The sequence below is a fragment of the Pungitius pungitius genome, chromosome 1 (assembly GCF_949316345.1).
Source record: "Pungitius pungitius chromosome 1, fPunPun2.1, whole genome shotgun sequence".
NCBI lineage: Eukaryota > Metazoa > Chordata > Actinopteri > Perciformes > Gasterosteidae > Pungitius > Pungitius pungitius.
The window spans coordinates 7,572,820-7,590,102 of record NC_084900.1 but is presented as its reverse complement, the minus strand read 5'-3'; the positions used below and the strand labels follow the sequence as shown (position 1 = coordinate 7,590,102).

General features: G+C 44.0%; 1 protein-coding gene across 1 annotated transcript in view; it reads left to right on the top strand.

Annotated features, from left to right (window-relative positions):
* Nucleotides 1-17,283, top strand: part of ppargc1a (peroxisome proliferator-activated receptor gamma, coactivator 1 alpha) — a 220,026-nt gene continuing 202,743 nt past the window's right edge. The window contains 1 exon segment of the mRNA XM_062561117.1: nucleotides 1-260. Within this exon segment, the coding sequence (XP_062417101.1) occupies nucleotides 180-260 (81 nt within the window). The 5' untranslated portion in view covers nucleotides 1-179.

The window sequence follows — 17,283 nt, the reverse complement described above, 5'->3', positions numbered from 1 at the left end:
GGGAGAGAGAGGGAGAGAGAGGGAGAGGTAGAGAGAGAAGACACTCGTCGAGGGGAAGACGAAGCGAAGACAACGTCCTTCGTTTGCCACCCGACAACTCCACGCAGACTGTCCCACCACCGCCATCACCACCACCACCACCACCACCACCACCCCCACCGAGACGGCTGGCGCACATCATGGACGGTTATGGCCGGACCGAAGATGAGCTGTTCTCCTCGTGCCTCCTGAACCTCACCTGGGAGAATTGCTACGAGCAGGTAGGACACGACTCTCTCTTTCTCTCTCTCTCTCTCTCTCTCTCCCTCCCTCCTTCCCTGAGTGAGTCAGCTCCCGAGCTGGGAAGGGGGGCGGGGGGGAGAGCAGGTAGCAACTTCACTAAAACTTAATTTCTGTATTTTTTTGTTGTTGTTGCTTAATTGAGGCTCATTCCCGTTGTACACCTTTTGCTGCTTGACGTGACAGTTCTGATGAAATGTCTCTGAACTACTTTTTCCCTTCCCTAACTTCCGGCCGCTCTTCGGATGGGCTCCAGCATCCTGCCCCTTGAAATCCATAGTACATTAACCGAGTAGACAAAACAAACGTTATGCCAGGAATCCCATAAATAAATTAGAGGGTGAACGCAAACCTAGCATTCCCCTTTTTTTTGAAGTAACCGGCGTGTGTGCGTCATCTTCGGTATTGACTGACCAGCTCCCTGCGTCCTGAGCCCCGTGGGCACCCAGGTAAGGTGCTGAAATGGGAAGAGAAGAGAAGAGACTGGAGCCCCTGTGGTTGTGGGGCGCATAGGCCCGTTCTCTCTCTCGCAGCCGAGGAGCCGTGGTGTCTGTTTGGAGATAATTACCTAATTCCTCCCTCTTCCCTCAAGCTTAATCAGTCCTGCCTTTTTTAAAATACACTTGTCGTGCTGTATGAAATCCCTCTTCATTCTCTCGCATTCTAATTTGACTGAGGAATTTGAGAGGCTGAAGTCATCTGCCACAATAATGCCAATGAAATCCCAGCTATTTAGCAATGTATGCTCCATGATTGATGCCATACTATTTGTACAGGAATTTGTATGGTAATTTACCCATGTGTGTGTGTGTGTGTGTTTATATGAAGAAGACTTTCAAACAAAAAAATCTCACGTGGTTTCGCAGGCCGCCATTTGAATACAAGTAATCACGAAATAAAGAGGATTAAGCTCTTGAATTCTGAGCTTGCTCGTGATTGGCTGTGCTAAGAGTTATATTGTAACCATTATTTAGGCATAGAAAACAAAAAGCCCCTTAATCAGAATTCATTATGAGTAGCTATCTAAATGCGCAACAACTACGCCTCAGCACTTTCTGCTGATTTTGTTTAAATCAATTGGGGGCATTAAGACACTTAAATCCACAATGACGGCACATATTTTAGCTGCCTGTTTCTTTTGTTCAAATTAACAAAGGGTTTAAGTTGAAGATCATAACTCGTAAACCACTGTAAATTAAATATCCCGTTGGGTTTGCACTGTTGGTCGGACAGAAGAATCAGTTTGAATTCAATTCAACTTTACTGTCCTTTATACTTGTGAACAATGAAGTATAGTCGGGTCAATCTAAGGTCGTCCAATTTTCCAAAATAATTAACATAAAAATAGATCGTTCCAGAAATTCTGTGATGACCATATTTATGTTTTTCTCAAACTGAAAGCATTGCATTCAATCTCCCACATTAACAGTTTGGTACACTGCACACCCATTAATAATCAGTCTTTTAAAAAATAAAAAAAAGAAGCAGGTCATTCGCTTGGCCAGCGTGTTGTTAGCCATGCACATATCCTCACTTGCCCTCCCTACGGCGGGTGGGTAAATAAATAAATAAATAAGGAAGTAAAGGGAAACGTTGACACAGCCGGTCCTTGTGGCCAGATTATGCACTCATGCTTGAGTCCCTGCATTATTCAGCCGAAGACACAGAGATAGGGGGAAAACTGTGGAAAAGCTGGGCCTTGCCGCAGGAGTGTGTGTGGGTGTGGGTGTGTGTGGGGGGGGTTTGGGGTAAACGCCTCCACTTTTGAAAGTGCAGACCTGGGTCTAGGTGAAATGCACGGGGTGGGAAAGAGGACGTCTTTGTTAATTATCAAATGAAACTTCTCGCTCCACGACCATCTCTTTCTGTTCCGCTCTGCATCGCGCACACACACTCACTCTCCACCTCGCCAGGCTTCTTGGGGGCTGCTGTCCATGGTGCTGAAAGTTTCATCACACATTTTGTGCATGTCGTTTTCAGAATTCCAAGCTCCAATCCCTGCTCTTCAAAAGCAATGTATTCAGTTTGTCTCGACAAAGTGTGCCAGCACTTGGCAGTGCAGCTCAAATGGGTGAAGCCTATCATTCAAAATGTTTCAATAAGCTGCAGGTAACACTGCGTGCTCGCAGCAGCAGCGAGGACTAATGCATTTTTTTTTCATGTGTCTGCTTCTGCCTACGGCATGTTTCATCACAGCAAGGCTCACGTTACGTTGCTACTCACTCGGTGGCTCGGTTGAATGAAAGCTCCTTTTGTATGCGCTCTCATGTACAGTATTTGATCTGTGGGACTCACTTCTTTTTCACTGTAATGAGTCAGTAGCCTGAATGGGTTTAGTGGAGGCCCGTACACACAACAGCAGGATAAGAATATAGTGCATTTAAATACGGTAGCTTTTAGCAGCATAAGACTTTCTTGTTGTGGATTCTGCTGCTTTCTTTAAGGTGCCAAGATTAAATGCTATTAAGTGGCACGAGTGAGCAAAGTAATGTCCAACCTTGTTGTATCATGCCTGGATTCATATCTTGTTGAGTGTATCAGCAGACCCTAATTTTTGTATCCAGGACACTTGGTAGCAGAGACAAGGAACGCTCTTGGTGACCTGTCAATTGCTGATTAGCATTAGACTGGAAGAAAACTTCTGACGAAACTCTTAAAGCCTTATTACCTGTTCCAGAAAGTCACTTACTTTTAATCAGCATTGGAGTCCATTATGTGCTCCGAGCACTAAGAACTCCTCCCAAGTACCCCAAAGGGGTATATCTAATTTTCCATTTTGGCACGTCATTATTATTTATTCTTTTTGATCAACAAGTGTGTGCCTGCTGAACACCTTGCTTTTGATAGCAGCCCACAGGAGCAGGGCCTGTCGGCAGTTTAATGAGAAGTGTGTTGTTCCCTTGCAACATATTGCCAAGCTATGGATGGGTAATTATCTAATCAAGACTTTATGGAAGTGCCGCCACTTACTCACCGCTGACCTGCTAACCGTCTGGCAGTTTTTGCTGCAAGATGCTTGTGTACTTGAAGTAGATCGTTTAGCTAGATTTGGCCAATTGTTGCAGCGTATGACATTGGTTGAAGGTTAACACGGATTCTGTTAAAGAGGACCTTGTTCATAAACAGAATAAAGGATCGAAATGACAATATTATAGCAACATAGCACTAGCTGCTACTGCACACCAACGAGCCCATCCATTGCAGTAGCTATTCTATGATTTGAAAGATTTTAAAATACAGTTGTTGGTTACCACGTCATAAAACCAAAGCTTACTCTATTCAAAAGAAGCTGTAAACCAGCAGAGGGAGCAACACGCTTTGATTCCCAATTGAACTGAGTTACCTGAATGTTTTCAACAGGAGAACCTTTTGGACGAAACCATTGTGGTGCAATCATACTATATATTAGTTGAGAGGGAAGAAGAAATGATGGTGTTGGTGCATTTTTTTTGAAGGAATATCTTTCAGCTTCATCTACAGTCTCATTACGTCCCTTAACGTGCTTAATTCCCCAGCTGCTCCGATTTCTTAAGCAACTCATCAATAGCGGCAGTAGCTTCTTCAAACATATAATAATAATAATGCATTTAATTTATATAGCGCTTTCCCTAATGCTCAAAGCCACTTTAAAGAACGTTAAAAAATATCCTAAAAGCTAAGCAATAAATAAATAAAAACAAGCAAAATCGAGAACACACACAGTAGTACTCCTAAAAGCAGTTCTGAAAAGGTGGGTTTTGATATGTGATTTGAATGTGGATGTATTCCTTTTATCCCATAGCATTATTCATCCAACTATTTCTAGCAGCATTGTATCTTAAAGGATTGCACAATGATCTGCGCCATCATCACCAATCAAAATATTCAGAACAATGATCTGCCAATAGCTATCAGTAACCGATCATTCGGAGCATCTTCAGGGCTGTCTGAGTTCACATCACAGGGAGGAGGGGGGGAGGGGGGGGGGGTGTTAGGCGCGCCAGACTACATTCTTTGATTATGTGTGGGAAAATGTCTTCCTCACCATTGACAATCTGTTGATACCTTGCGAAATCTCAGATGAAAGGAAATGCAGCCTAGGCTGTGAAAAATCCTCGCCTCCTCACCGGGAGGTAAAAGTACTTTCACAAACATTGAATTGTCCATCTGAAGTGTTATCAATTCCACCTGAAACGGAGGGGCCCCGGTGGCAGAGAAGAACACCCCCCCCCCCCCCCGTGCTTTTGATCGCGCCAGCAGTGCCTATAGACAAGTATTTTCCCATCTCCCTCTCCGTCTGCCTCCCCCTTTTCCCTCTACTCTCCGCCTTGCTCCCCCACCAAGGTGTCTGGAGGGGGAGGTTCCTTTTGATTATCTCCGCTGTGGATTAATTGCTTTTCTTAACCTCTGCACAGACGTGCTCCTACCGCGCCCCGGAGCCCGCCGCACGTGCCCAGATGGACCCCCGCCAGGAGAAAAACAAACCCCACCATGCTTCCATCTCCCCACCTTCTCTCAATTACTGACCTTCATCCTCTCATTTCGCCTTGGATGTTATCCTCGGCATTATCGGGGTATTTACTTTGTTTGTTTCGCTAGTTACTTGGCGCACTGCAGAATTCTTGGATAGATTTGAAAGGAAATTGGAGCCGGTAGAGGTGTTTTAATTACTTTGTTACTACAGTGGATGAGATGAGTGTTTGTCGACACGTGAATGTGTAGTGTGTCATTAAGTGACTGTGCGGGCGTGTGTGAGGGAGGGTTGTTGCAGATCATCACACTGCCTTTTTTTTTTTTTTGAACCGTCCTTATTTCATGATTAAATAGAATTTGGCCTTGAGTTGTGCTGGCCAAGCAATTTCAGTCACGCCTTTTTCTTCCCAACACTGAGTGCTCTTCAGCGTCTCACTTTGACTCAGCGACACGCTTGTGCATCACATCACTAAAGAGGTTGCAGCCCCCCCCCCCCCCCCCCCCCATCCCAAGACTGTCATATCGCAATGGCCCGCTTCCTTCAGACCTTGGCCTCCACCCCCCCGGCCCCCTCCCTCTTCTCCTGGACATCCTGAAAGCACATCCAGGGGCAATCTCAATGATTTATGCAGTGCACACATGCAGACCACCTACAATACCTTCACACCTTCACACTCTGAACTAGACTATGACTGAATTGAATTGCTGCAGGAGGAAAGTTTAGATCTTATTTTTTTCCCTGTTGTTAGGGCTGACTCGGAGTTAAAAATTTAGAAATGAGGTGAACGGTTTTATTTCTTAGCCTAGAGTTGTTGGCAGAAAATATAACCCTTTTAGTCTGGCGAGAGTTTCATAATCTATAACTCAGACTTTTTGGTCTTGGTCTCTCTCCAGTTTTCATCTTTCATAAGTGAATCCAGACAAACTTCTCTTGTAACTTTTAAGTTTTGCGTAACTATTTATAACATTACTGTAAGTGGCTTTAGGGAATCTTCTTTTATTTTAGTTTTTGTATAGCCTAATTGGTTCAGGTGTTTGATACAGAGAGCACTATGGGGCTCCAGTCTAGCGGAGATGAGAAAAGCCCACGCATACACACAGGCGCGCACACACACACACACACACTCGGATACACAAATGCAAAATCTGCATGTGAGACATAAACGGAAGCATAATGTGCACACTGACTGACTCACTCACTCATTCACTCACTAACAGGCTAGACCCCCTGGACTGTGTGGCACAGCTGATTTTCCCCATCAGCAGAAAGCCGGGATGAGCTGAGCTAATTGAGCTGGGAGGCCCGGCGGGGGAACAGGGCCCCTTTCTCACACCGGCCCGTCACTTCCTTTTTTTTTTTATCCATCCACCACTGTGTCTTTGGTCCCACATCTCCAAACCACTCTGTGCAGCACGAAAGAAAAAAAAAAGTACTGTGATGCACGAGTCAGTGTTTCGGTAATGCCAGATGCACATTGATCTGAAATAGGATTTGAATGCATTGCAAATTCCATACTTCATGGTAAATGACAGCAGTTTTCTGTGTTGCTTTTTAAAGCCCGTAGTACTAGTTTGAATTATTTCTCTATTAGATAACCCTCAATACAGTCATTCAACCGTAAGCTCTCACTTATATTGCCACGCTGAGGGGCAATTGTTCTCTTGTTCTGTGTTAAACCGTCACAGAATCACAAGCCAGAAATGGACAAACTGCATCACCGCAAACCAGCCGACAACAAAAGCTGATTACCTGTTCTCTTTGAGGGACATTAAGACGTGGCATGGCATTCGATTGGCCCCGCGAGGCCCGTCATAAAAGCCACAGCAAGCTGTTCAGAGGGAGACTCCGAGTTGTTTCCCTCTTTTAGCTGCACTCTGGGACTGATTACGGTCCGGCAAACGGCCTTTACCTGGAAAGTCACTTTCCCTTTCTCGTCCACCATTTGTTAGTATGGCTAATGTCTCATTAAGTCTCACATCGGGGAAATGATGTGCTCTACGGGTGAAGGTTAGGCTCTTAGCTTATCATGAGACAAAAGAGGGACTGATTATCACAGCACAGGCGTGCCGTAGCCTGTGTCTTTCACAAGTCCTATTTGTGTTGCTGCCGGAGCTGCTTCATTACCCATAATCTATTAGCCCTCCCTCCACCTCCCCCAAATATAAGTTAAACCATTTGGGCTAAATGATAAATGCCTGATCACTTGTGCGTGGTGTCCTACGGAAATGAGTGGACGGAAAGGAGGTGGGGGCTAAATTTTACATTATCAAGGAGATAATTACAAAGCAATCATAAGTTGTTTCCAGTAAAGTGGTAAACAAGCCAAGGGCTTGTGCTCTTTTCCCGAGAATAATTAAAAGCCGCTTTGCATTCCATGCATCGGTGTCCTTCCCTTCACTCAGTGGCCATCTCTTTGCATAATAAATCCAGGCTGAATGTTACCGATAGGCCAGGGGTCCTTCGCCCAGAAGGGGTTCTGGACTCCTGTCTTTTATCTTGTCACAGAGCTACAGAAGACTCGTGTATTAACAGTTTTCTGCTTTCCTGTGAATTGCCGTGTCACAAAGCGTGACGGTTTCTAAATATAGACGACGACGACTCCTCTTTGGTTATGCCTTTTTACTGTCCGCGTAACGAGTTAATTCATCGATGGGTCTAGACTTGAATGGCGACTTGCCGGCGGAGGTGAAGGAATATTAAATGAGAATCCTCTTCGTACGAATGAATTCTAAAGCATAAAAATTCCATCAACTTTTATTCCAAGTGACAATAAAAAAGGATATTAATATGCTGCACGCATTTCAGCCAGGATTCAATACTAAAATGCAGCGCAAATGAGTCTGGGGAAACAGGGCGCCTCCATTTTGTGGATTTCTGCCATTTATGTTTTCCGTGGCTCCGCATAGCGTCAAGTGTTTTGACCTCTTGCCAAAATTTTGTCCCACAATCCAAAGATCCGAGAGGAGAGCAAACACTAAGGACTGTTTCTTTGCACGTTATCAACATCCTTTCTCGGCCATGTGTAACTTGAGATGCCCTGCAGGCTGTGTGACACGTAGTCGTTACTCCTCTCTAACAACACCAGAATCAGTCAATTATCCATGGAATCGATTAACATAACCCCACTGCCACTCATTTAAAAGAGCCAATCAATCGACATGGGCCTTTTCTCTGTTTTCCTCACACTGGTACGTCTGTGTGTGTGGCGGGCGCAGCAGGTTGGACCATGACGGATCTACTCAAGTGACACCTCGTCTTCTGACTCACGGAGTAAGACTGGACCCTCGTCTAGGTTGCCACCTCTTCCCTTGATCCCGGTAAAAGCCGCGCACCGAGTCGCCCGATTGGCTCGGTGGCCAGTGTGTCGTCGTCGTCGTCGTCTCGAGAGTAAAAAATGTCTAGCGCGGCAGTGGAGTCGATGTGCATTTAGCGTCGGCACTTTGGACGCTTGTGCTCAAACTCTTGGGGCACTTTGACTCACGTGGCCCCTCTTTGGTCCACGCCGGCTGCGCTCGCCAGCTCCTCGGTGACTTCATTACTAAATGAAGCGCCCCATAATTCCACATCGCAGCGTGATAAATGCTGCAGCGGCACTTTGTGAGGAAAGAGGAGGAGGAGGAGGAGGAGGAAGGGGGACACGGCGTCCTCCCTACCTGATGACATGCAAGGTTTGTCATCGCGTTGAGCCGAGACATGGTCACCTTACCCCGGGCTTCATTGTGACAGCCAGCAAGTCACTCGAGAGCAACATTGGAAATCAATAAGCCCCGCTTTTTAATTGTTAGAAAAAAGCCTCCCTGTTTACAGCACCGCATCATCAGTCAGGACATCCTGACTTTCATTTATTTTTGCCTTTTCCTCACTTCCTCCTCCCCTGACAACGACTCCTCTATGGGATGTGCAAGCTGACTGATTGTTTAGTAGATAACCCTACAGGAGCTGGGTGGATTTTATTTCGCGGGACATTTCGGGGTAAGTATACAGACAGCTTTCTCTGGTTCACTTCAGGGTGCTCAAGGCATTTGTGTGTCTTATCTCGGTGAATGTTTGCCTAATCATCAGTTCCTCCACTGCTGTCTCGTACTGAAGCTCGCCCCTGTCCTGTGAGGACTAACCGCTCCGCTCTGTGCTGAGGAGGGAGGCCGGTGATTTGTTTTCCATCACACTTTCTATCTCTCGATCTCACAGCAGTGTCTCATACTGCAGATTCCCAGCCTTTTTTGGGGGGATTATGTATTGCCGAGCAATGCCCGCTCCACTTCCTTCGTCACACATCGTGTTGATAATTTGCGAGCAGCTTGGAAGTGATTTAGCAGAAAATTCTGCTCCATATTTGTTGCTCAATTCGTTATGTTTCAGTCGCACACTGCTGAGTGCCGTTCTACATGATGGTGCTGATGCATTAAACGTACAGATAAGATAAGTACAAAAGTTCTTAAGAGTTAACATGAACACAAGGGATTTCTAAATGACCCAAATTATTTCCAAAGTAACTTGAGTCCAAAAATAGAGTTTATTATAATGGTGAATTAGAATATTGCAATTGGATCACCTCCTGTATTTTGTAGTTAAAGCTATTATGTTTACATGTGTCAAAATATAGAAATGGCTCTCTGACCTCTCTGGTCGGACCGTTGTGTGACCGGAGCGATCACCGCTTAATCTGCGCTCAGCGTCTCATCCCCTTGTGTACGCGTGTGTGTGCGTGTGCGTGTGTGTGTGTCAGTCAGTCAGTCACGCTGGCTGCTTCTTTGCCCCTAGACGGCGGTGTTGCGAGGCTGATGACTCAAAATGATGCGCCGCCCCCTCCGGCAGTGCCCAGTCACAAGCCTGCGTGTAATGCAGCCCCCCCCCCAGAGGCTTCCACTCAGGCCTTTTGGCCCCAGTTCTCCATAGGTTGCATTCACAGATCCCTGGGACACGGGCGGCCTGAGCTCTGACTTGGCTCGTCTCCATGACATGACTTATGAAGGAGTTAGCCAGACCTTTCTCTGTTTCCTGCTGTGACGGACGGCATGGCGCTGCAACAAGTGCGTTTCGTTCATTCTGTTTACAGTATAATTTTTTTCTTGTTGTTGGGGACTGTTCACAGGTTGTTGCTATAAGTTACTAAGCAGCAAAAACCTGCACACTGCACTGATGATAATGATTACGTTGCAGTTATTTAACAGTCTGCCTCGATAACAAACCACAAACGGATGAATGGATTTCCGTCTCTCTAAATCCGTCCCAGTGGGCCTTCTGCTCGATTTGTCAGTGTCGGTTTGCCAGTGGTTTTTTTTCTCCTTTAAAAGCAAGAAATCACAAAAAACCCTTCACCCAGAAATATTTTAATAGTCAAATATGTGGGCCCAGCTCTAGAGTTTAAACCACTATTAGCAATTTGGAGCAATGTACTCACAGGGAGGTTTTTAATTAACAGTTTCATGCAAAGAAACACAGTAATAACTCGGTACCGCCTGGCCATCATCAATGTAAAGAATGCACAACAGCAAATATTTATAAAGATCCCCCTTGCAAGTGCTTTATTGTAATTATCAGCTAATTATATTTTTACACATAGGTTACCATTTCTTTCTTTTTTTTGAGAGGCCCAAAGCCAATAGTTACCCTAGTTCCACACTCCATCTGTGTCTCCACAAGATTCTCCTATTAGTGTGTTACCTGGGGAGGACCACAGCTCCAAAACTCTGATTAGGCCCTCTCTGGCTAATTAACTGCCCGGGCCACAGTTGGCCATTTGCAGCGTTTAATGGAGGGACGATGCCGCAGCTGTCCTTCGTCTGTCATTCATCTGATTTGTGCCCTCTATGCTGCAATTCGTGCCATAAAATTCATAAATAGGAAAAGCTAGCGTAACATTTATCGCTCTCATTAAAGGGGAAATATGGTGCGTACTGCATCTTCGTTTGAGCCGCGGCGAAGGCTGCATTTTAATTATGAGAAAGGGAGGGTGAATGTAGAATGCTTTAGTCCTAGCAGAGGAAATTCCTGGTGATTCCTAGAGAGAGGACCTAATTATGGCCATGTTGTGGGGCTTTAAAATGCTGCAAGCGGAGCTGATTGCTCTTAATTTTCCTCTGTCCTCCCTTCTCTTTCGCTTTCTGGCTAATCAGGGCAACAGGCTGCTTAATCATTTTATACCTATCTGTCACGTTCTAAAAATCACGAAGACACTAGCATGCATACGACAAGGGGAAATCTACTAGTCCCCCATCGCGTGTCTAGTTTAGAATGACTCCTCAGTCGGTCTAATAGCAGTAGGGGGAACAGTAGTCACTTGAATCCCAAACAGATTGTTTGTTCAGTGTTCTACCTGCTGGCACTTGTTCACTATCATAAACATACTGTCATCAAAAGAACACACACAGCTTATACTCTCTTACTTGCCCACCCAGTTGCTCACTCAAAGCCAGTCGCAGCGTGTTCATTAGGCAGGGCCAGTGTTTGCCCACTCTGCCCTCTTGTGTGCATAGAAACTGTTTTTTTGTGTTTTTTTTAGAAGTCTTGCCAGATTGTTTTTCAGTATTTCTTGTTTGGGCCATTTTTTTTTTTTTACATTCCACCTGAGTGACATTCCTCTCCGGCATGTCTGCAATGTTCTTATCCACAAATGAATTCATTTTACTGGATGTTGCGGTTAGGCTTCGTTCTAGTTAATGTTTTCCAGAACAAATGTTTTTCTCACAGTGTTCCCTTCGAAAAAAATAACACTTTTTATTTTCTCCAGTCCTTCCCCAGGGAGTTAATAGCACATGCGAACGGATCACTTCTGATTAGTGGGACGGTTCTTTAAAAAGATGAAACAAACAAGTGGTGTGGCCTCCCAAGGGAAGACTGCCATATCCCTAGCACAGCGCAACCCTCAGAGAAGATGTTTAATCTCCCAAATGCTGTTAACTTTGGGCTTTAAACTGTGTGCTTGCTGATGCCTTGTTTTTCACATAACGAGAACCCGATGATAGGTGCCGGATGGGGACAGAGCTGATTAAATATAAAAACAACCAAAACACTGTTGGATTGAGTGTCATCTAGTCTTCACAGGATGGCTTTTTTTTAATTTTCTAACAGCCTCGTAAAATAATCTCTCTGTCATTCAATTCTCATTGCAAATTTACATATAAAGTGTATGATAAGCATATTTGTGTGTTGTAGAAGCGCTTTTGCACTTTTTCTGGCAAAACCTAAAGGTTGGAAGAAATTTGAATCATATGGTGTTTTGTGCGAGAGTAAGATAGGGAACGTAGGTAAATAGGACGGCAGGGCGGGGAGCAGAAACGACTGATTTGTCTCCGTTCTGTCGCGAGGATTTACGGGGCAAGTGTGTTGAGCCATCAATCAATTGTGGCGCACTCCAAGGACAACTTTGTCTCTTTATGCAATTTGTAAGGCTGTCCAGTCAAATTGATTCCTTAACCAGGAGCCGTCCAGCTCCCAGACAAGAGTAAAACCTCCCTGAAAGGAACATCAACCTCCATGTTTGCTGTAAAACAGACAATAAAAGATGGCCCCGCTGACTACCAATGAGCAAAATCCAACTGCAAAACAAAGTGAAAAAAAACTAGTTAAAAGTGATTGCAGCGGTTTAATGTGATTTAAATGAAACACTGTGGATCAATGCCGTCAAGTCCATGTGACAATTGATGCAGACATTATTATTAGGCCCGGGACTTTAGCGCGTTAATTACGATTAATTAATCACAATGTGAATTAAGATTAATTAATTACACAAAAAATAACACATTAAACATTTTTTACGCATTTTTACACTTATTTTTTGCACCGCGGAACGTTTCTCACTGGATGAGTTTCGGAGGACCGATTATACTGGAGCACCAACTAGCGTTCATGACTTCAGACAACAACAAACCACAGTGAACATGAACAAAGAAGCTGACGAGACCGTGTCGGTTGGCCCCGTGAATGGGACATTTTATTATAATAAACACACGGATGGAAGCGTCGATAAGAGCATGGTTGTGTGCAAGCTGTGCAACAAGGAATTCGCATCCAGCCTCAAGTATCACCTCAACGCTAAACAATTAGCAGCTAGCGTGGACGTACAAGGACACACACCCAACCCACACTGCACCAGATGACTGGTTTAAGGACCAGGGTAACTAAGTCCACGTCTGAAAAAATAACCAATGTTCTGAATGTACTTGAAAGTATTGGTCTACTTAAAAAAACATAGTTTACAGAAGGTCTACTTACCTATAGGCTACCTGAATTTCTGAAAGTACTATATTTCTAAATATGCTATTGCTACACTGTTCTCAGGTCAAATATTTATGCAATTAAAATGCGATTAATTTCGATTAATTAATTACAAAGCCTCTAATTAATTAGATTAATATTTTTAATCTAGTCCCGGCCCTAATTATTATTGCTTTATACTCCGTCCTTCATTAAATCGCTAGAACAAAAGTTATTATTGTATATTTACAACCAAACAAGGTTAATTTTTTATATTCACATATTTACATTGACGTACGAGATCAATGGTTCTTTGTGCTTGTTGCATCCGTCATTTTGTGAAATTGGTATCAATTTGGCATCATTTTTCATCTTTTTAAGCCACGCTTTCCTTCTGGACCCGTGGACAGCACCCCCCGGGCACTCGGTTTGTCCACAACTTGCACCCAAATGGAAATATGGCAGAAATGAGTTGGTTTGCCATGAATTCTGGTAGATCTGATATTCCCCTCTGAAATAATTCTTCTTATTCGTATTATTATATGTGACATTTTATCTTACGCAATCATCAGGTCAATATTTTATTTAGCAAATAATCATGGTTCATGATTTAATACTGCAAAATTAATTATATTTCCAATATTCTTGTCTGTACTCTTTTGTGGTTAGTTAGCACTTGTTACCATGCCAACATGCCAAACTATACGTGCTGAACACAAACTTATTGGTAATTGTAATTTGAAGCATTTAGCTTAAAAACTGAATATATTGACAACTTATTTCAGATACACACTAAAGTATTACTTTAGTGTTGATTTGTATCACATGATGAGTATACTGCAAATCAAGGAAAAAAGATGACAAACGAAACCCTATCCCAAACTTTACTGCTGAGCTTGCACTCGGTCTTCTGCCATGTCAACTCTGTGGTGATTTGGGACGTTTAGCGGACAATTGGAGAGCAATTACAGAAGCAGGCTGTATGCTTGAATAATTAATGCCGGAAATCGTGCTCATCTTTTCAGAATTCATAAAGATACCCCCCCCCCCCCCTTATCCTTTACCCGAACACACACACACACACACACACACACACACACACACACACACACACACACACACACACAGCATTCAATTTGTATACAAACACTTAGGATCAACTGCTGTGAATCACTTGCCTGGGTGCAGTGATTCACATTAATGCGGAAATAATAAAAAGGTCCATCATTAATGGCATATGATGAAGTGCATTGCAGAGTAAATGTCTTTGCATTGCTTTTAAAATGATCCTTAAGTTTTTAGATTAGCATCCGCTCATTTTTCTGCTGTGAAAATCCAATTCAAAGGAACATTTCCCTTCCATTCTGCTGACTGAAATGACAAGAAACATAAATATAGGAACAAATTGAGTCAAAGATTATCTAATGGAGCGTGCGTCAGTGCCGTTTGTCACAAGCTTTATATAAGAGCATTGCTCAATGGCCACAGTTCTTCCATCTATTAAAACCATTTTATTTAACACTGTGGGACACAATCGGAGCTGTTGTAGTTATTCATTCAGTTAGGACATTAAAACGTTTTGCCTCCAGTAATTCTTTTGACAACTGGCAAAGGGAGGATGCCACCTGCATATTAAGAACGTATGAATTTGTGACAACAAATAGCCTGCAAATATGGTTCATTTCAGACAGCGGTTGATTTGGGGGCTGTCTGACAAACAGCACCATGTCATTTAGTGTGTGATAAGAAACCTCAAGGGGGAGCGATCCAATATCAACCATGTTTTTTTTACACGGATCATTTCGGCTGCAACATCCCTGGTAGTCGTGGCAAGATATGAAAAATGAGTCAACATGTTATATCTTGAGCCCTGGACCAAGGTGTCCCCAGTCAACCCGTCCGTTTACATTGTGAAACATTAGGCATTGGACCAACTTCATTTTTGTCTGTATTAGGTTGTTTTTTGTTAAGTCAACAGTCCATCCCTGTAACCAGTTGGATGTGAAAATGGGAATATGAGGAGTCCCGAGGCGACAAAGCGTAGGCCTTGTCACTGCGGCAAAACCCCTTTAAACCAAGTCTGTTGACGAGGGAAACCAAAAGCAGTTTACTATTGTAATTTAAAAATGTGTCATGCTCTGCCGTGCTAAAAGGTCCGAGACACGTCGCGCGGGGTGTGTCCGTTATTGGCTTCTATGGACACATTCAATGAACTTTGCCTGTGCAACCTATGACCTTCTATTGCACCGACTAGTTTCTAAACTCTATCCAGTGCAATCAGGAGCTTACGGGGAACCAATGAACGATTTAGAGCTAGCTGTGCTCAGGATTCCGCTCTGAGGACCTTTTTAGCTCTTCCTGCTATAAGCAGTCGACATTACAGCCTGCGCTGTCACTTCTGGCTCCATTAGAAATGCGCTTTTTTTTTTTTTTTTTGCTGCTTATTTGACATTCTGCTCACCTGTGCATTTGCCAAGCAAGGCATTGTGCTGCTATTGATTGGCTAAAACCCGGTCAGTCAGAAAGTGTGTGTGCGCCCGCCGTGTTATCAGTGACATCACGGCAAAAAAAAAATTAAGAAGCTGCGTTCGCCTCTCCCTTTCACTTATCGATAGTTTGGGGAGTGCATTAAGAGTGGCTGCTCAGCCTGATTTATTGAGACACACCAGCGCCTCTTTGTGCACCCAAAGGGCACCGTGTACCAATCCAGTCTCACTTCCTAACCCTGCAAACACTGTTTATTTACTCACTCTCAGGCAGGCAATGAAGGTGGCTCTGACAGACAAACAATCTTCACTTCAGGCTGGGATTTTTTCTCTCTCTCTCTCTCTCCCTGCGCTCCATTTTTCCTCCCTCCAGAATGTCTCCGTCAGTTGTCAGTCCTTCTCCCCTAGCCATGGGCCCTGTTGACACAAGAATCCGTCACTCCTCACACGGGGGAAAAGCGGGACATGTTGGCGGCCATTACTATTCATGAGGCAGTGTGATCCACTCTGTCATCCGTTGTCAGCGAGAGGTGTCTGTCTGCACCGCCGCTCCCCTTACTCTCTTTATCAGCCAGGGGTGGCTAATGACGATCACCAGGTTAATACCACCACTAGAACAGCAATGACTTTAAACCTCTTAATTCATTTAGAAACTGCTAATTGAAACCCATGTGAACTACACTCTGGACATCATCCATTTTCCTGCAAGCCACCACTTGAAGGGAAATGTGTGAGCCTGATTTTATCAATTTTTTTTTTTTAAACTGATGCCAGCATTACCTCACCTTGAACTGGATAATTTCCCTTTTGGAATTTGCATTTCTTTTCTAAGTAATTCCCAGCTTCCCCATGATGGCCATTAAGTCAAGGTGAAGTCTCGCTGGGGAATGTCGGAAGACAACCAAATATATTTAGGATAGGGACATTTAACACCAAGAATAACCGGCTTTGGATAGTCAAAAACATCTTAGTCTAATTACAGTGAGTAAAAACTGCAGCCGTGAGTGACTAATACTAGACTGGATATGGCAAAGTGCAAATTAAAAAAGTCACCCTGCAATTGTCAGTCATGACTTTGTCATCCTGCACTCGAGTGTTCAATCAGCATGCAGTGAACAGTGTGTGTTCGTTGACTAAAACCAGCAGTTCTGACTCTCCCTTCTTCAGCCCTAATGCATATTTATCCTGGCAGCTGTTGTCAATGCTGATGGAAATTGATATTGACAAGTGAGTGAGAGGGCGTTCTCCATCCCACCACATGGCCAACTTTGTGAATCTGGCACCCCGAGGCCCTGCTTTTCCTCGCTCTTTGTGAGTTAGCTGATCCCGATGAATGACAACTTTTTTTTTTTTCTTTTTTTTAACCCCCTCCTTGCATTTACTGGCATCTTTGATGCATCTTTATGCTGCACTGAAGAGCCGTGGCCTAATGACGGGAGATCATTCTACCTACCTAAGATGCAGCTGTAAATATTCAAATGAGCCATCATCCGTCGATGGTGTGAGAGATAACGAGTCCATCCTTTCCCTGCCCCTTCTTGTGTGCGACAGCAGGATATATTTAGTTGACTGCATTATCGCCCCCAAAAGCGCTTGATTTGCCGGCATAAATTTCAGCAGACGCAAATCCTTCCCCACGCCTGCAGAGGCAAATGCTTATTCATTTACCCATTTGTCATTTCAATAGTTATTTTATGGTGGTGCTGTATTAATTGAACTGCCTCTACTGCACAACAATTCAAGGCCCAGTGAATCTATTACAAAGGGAGTGTGCTGGAAACACCGCTGAACGGGCTCACAAATCAGCCTCTGCTGAGAGGGGGACCTCACAATAATGTAACACAATCGCACTAATCTTTCACTTACAAT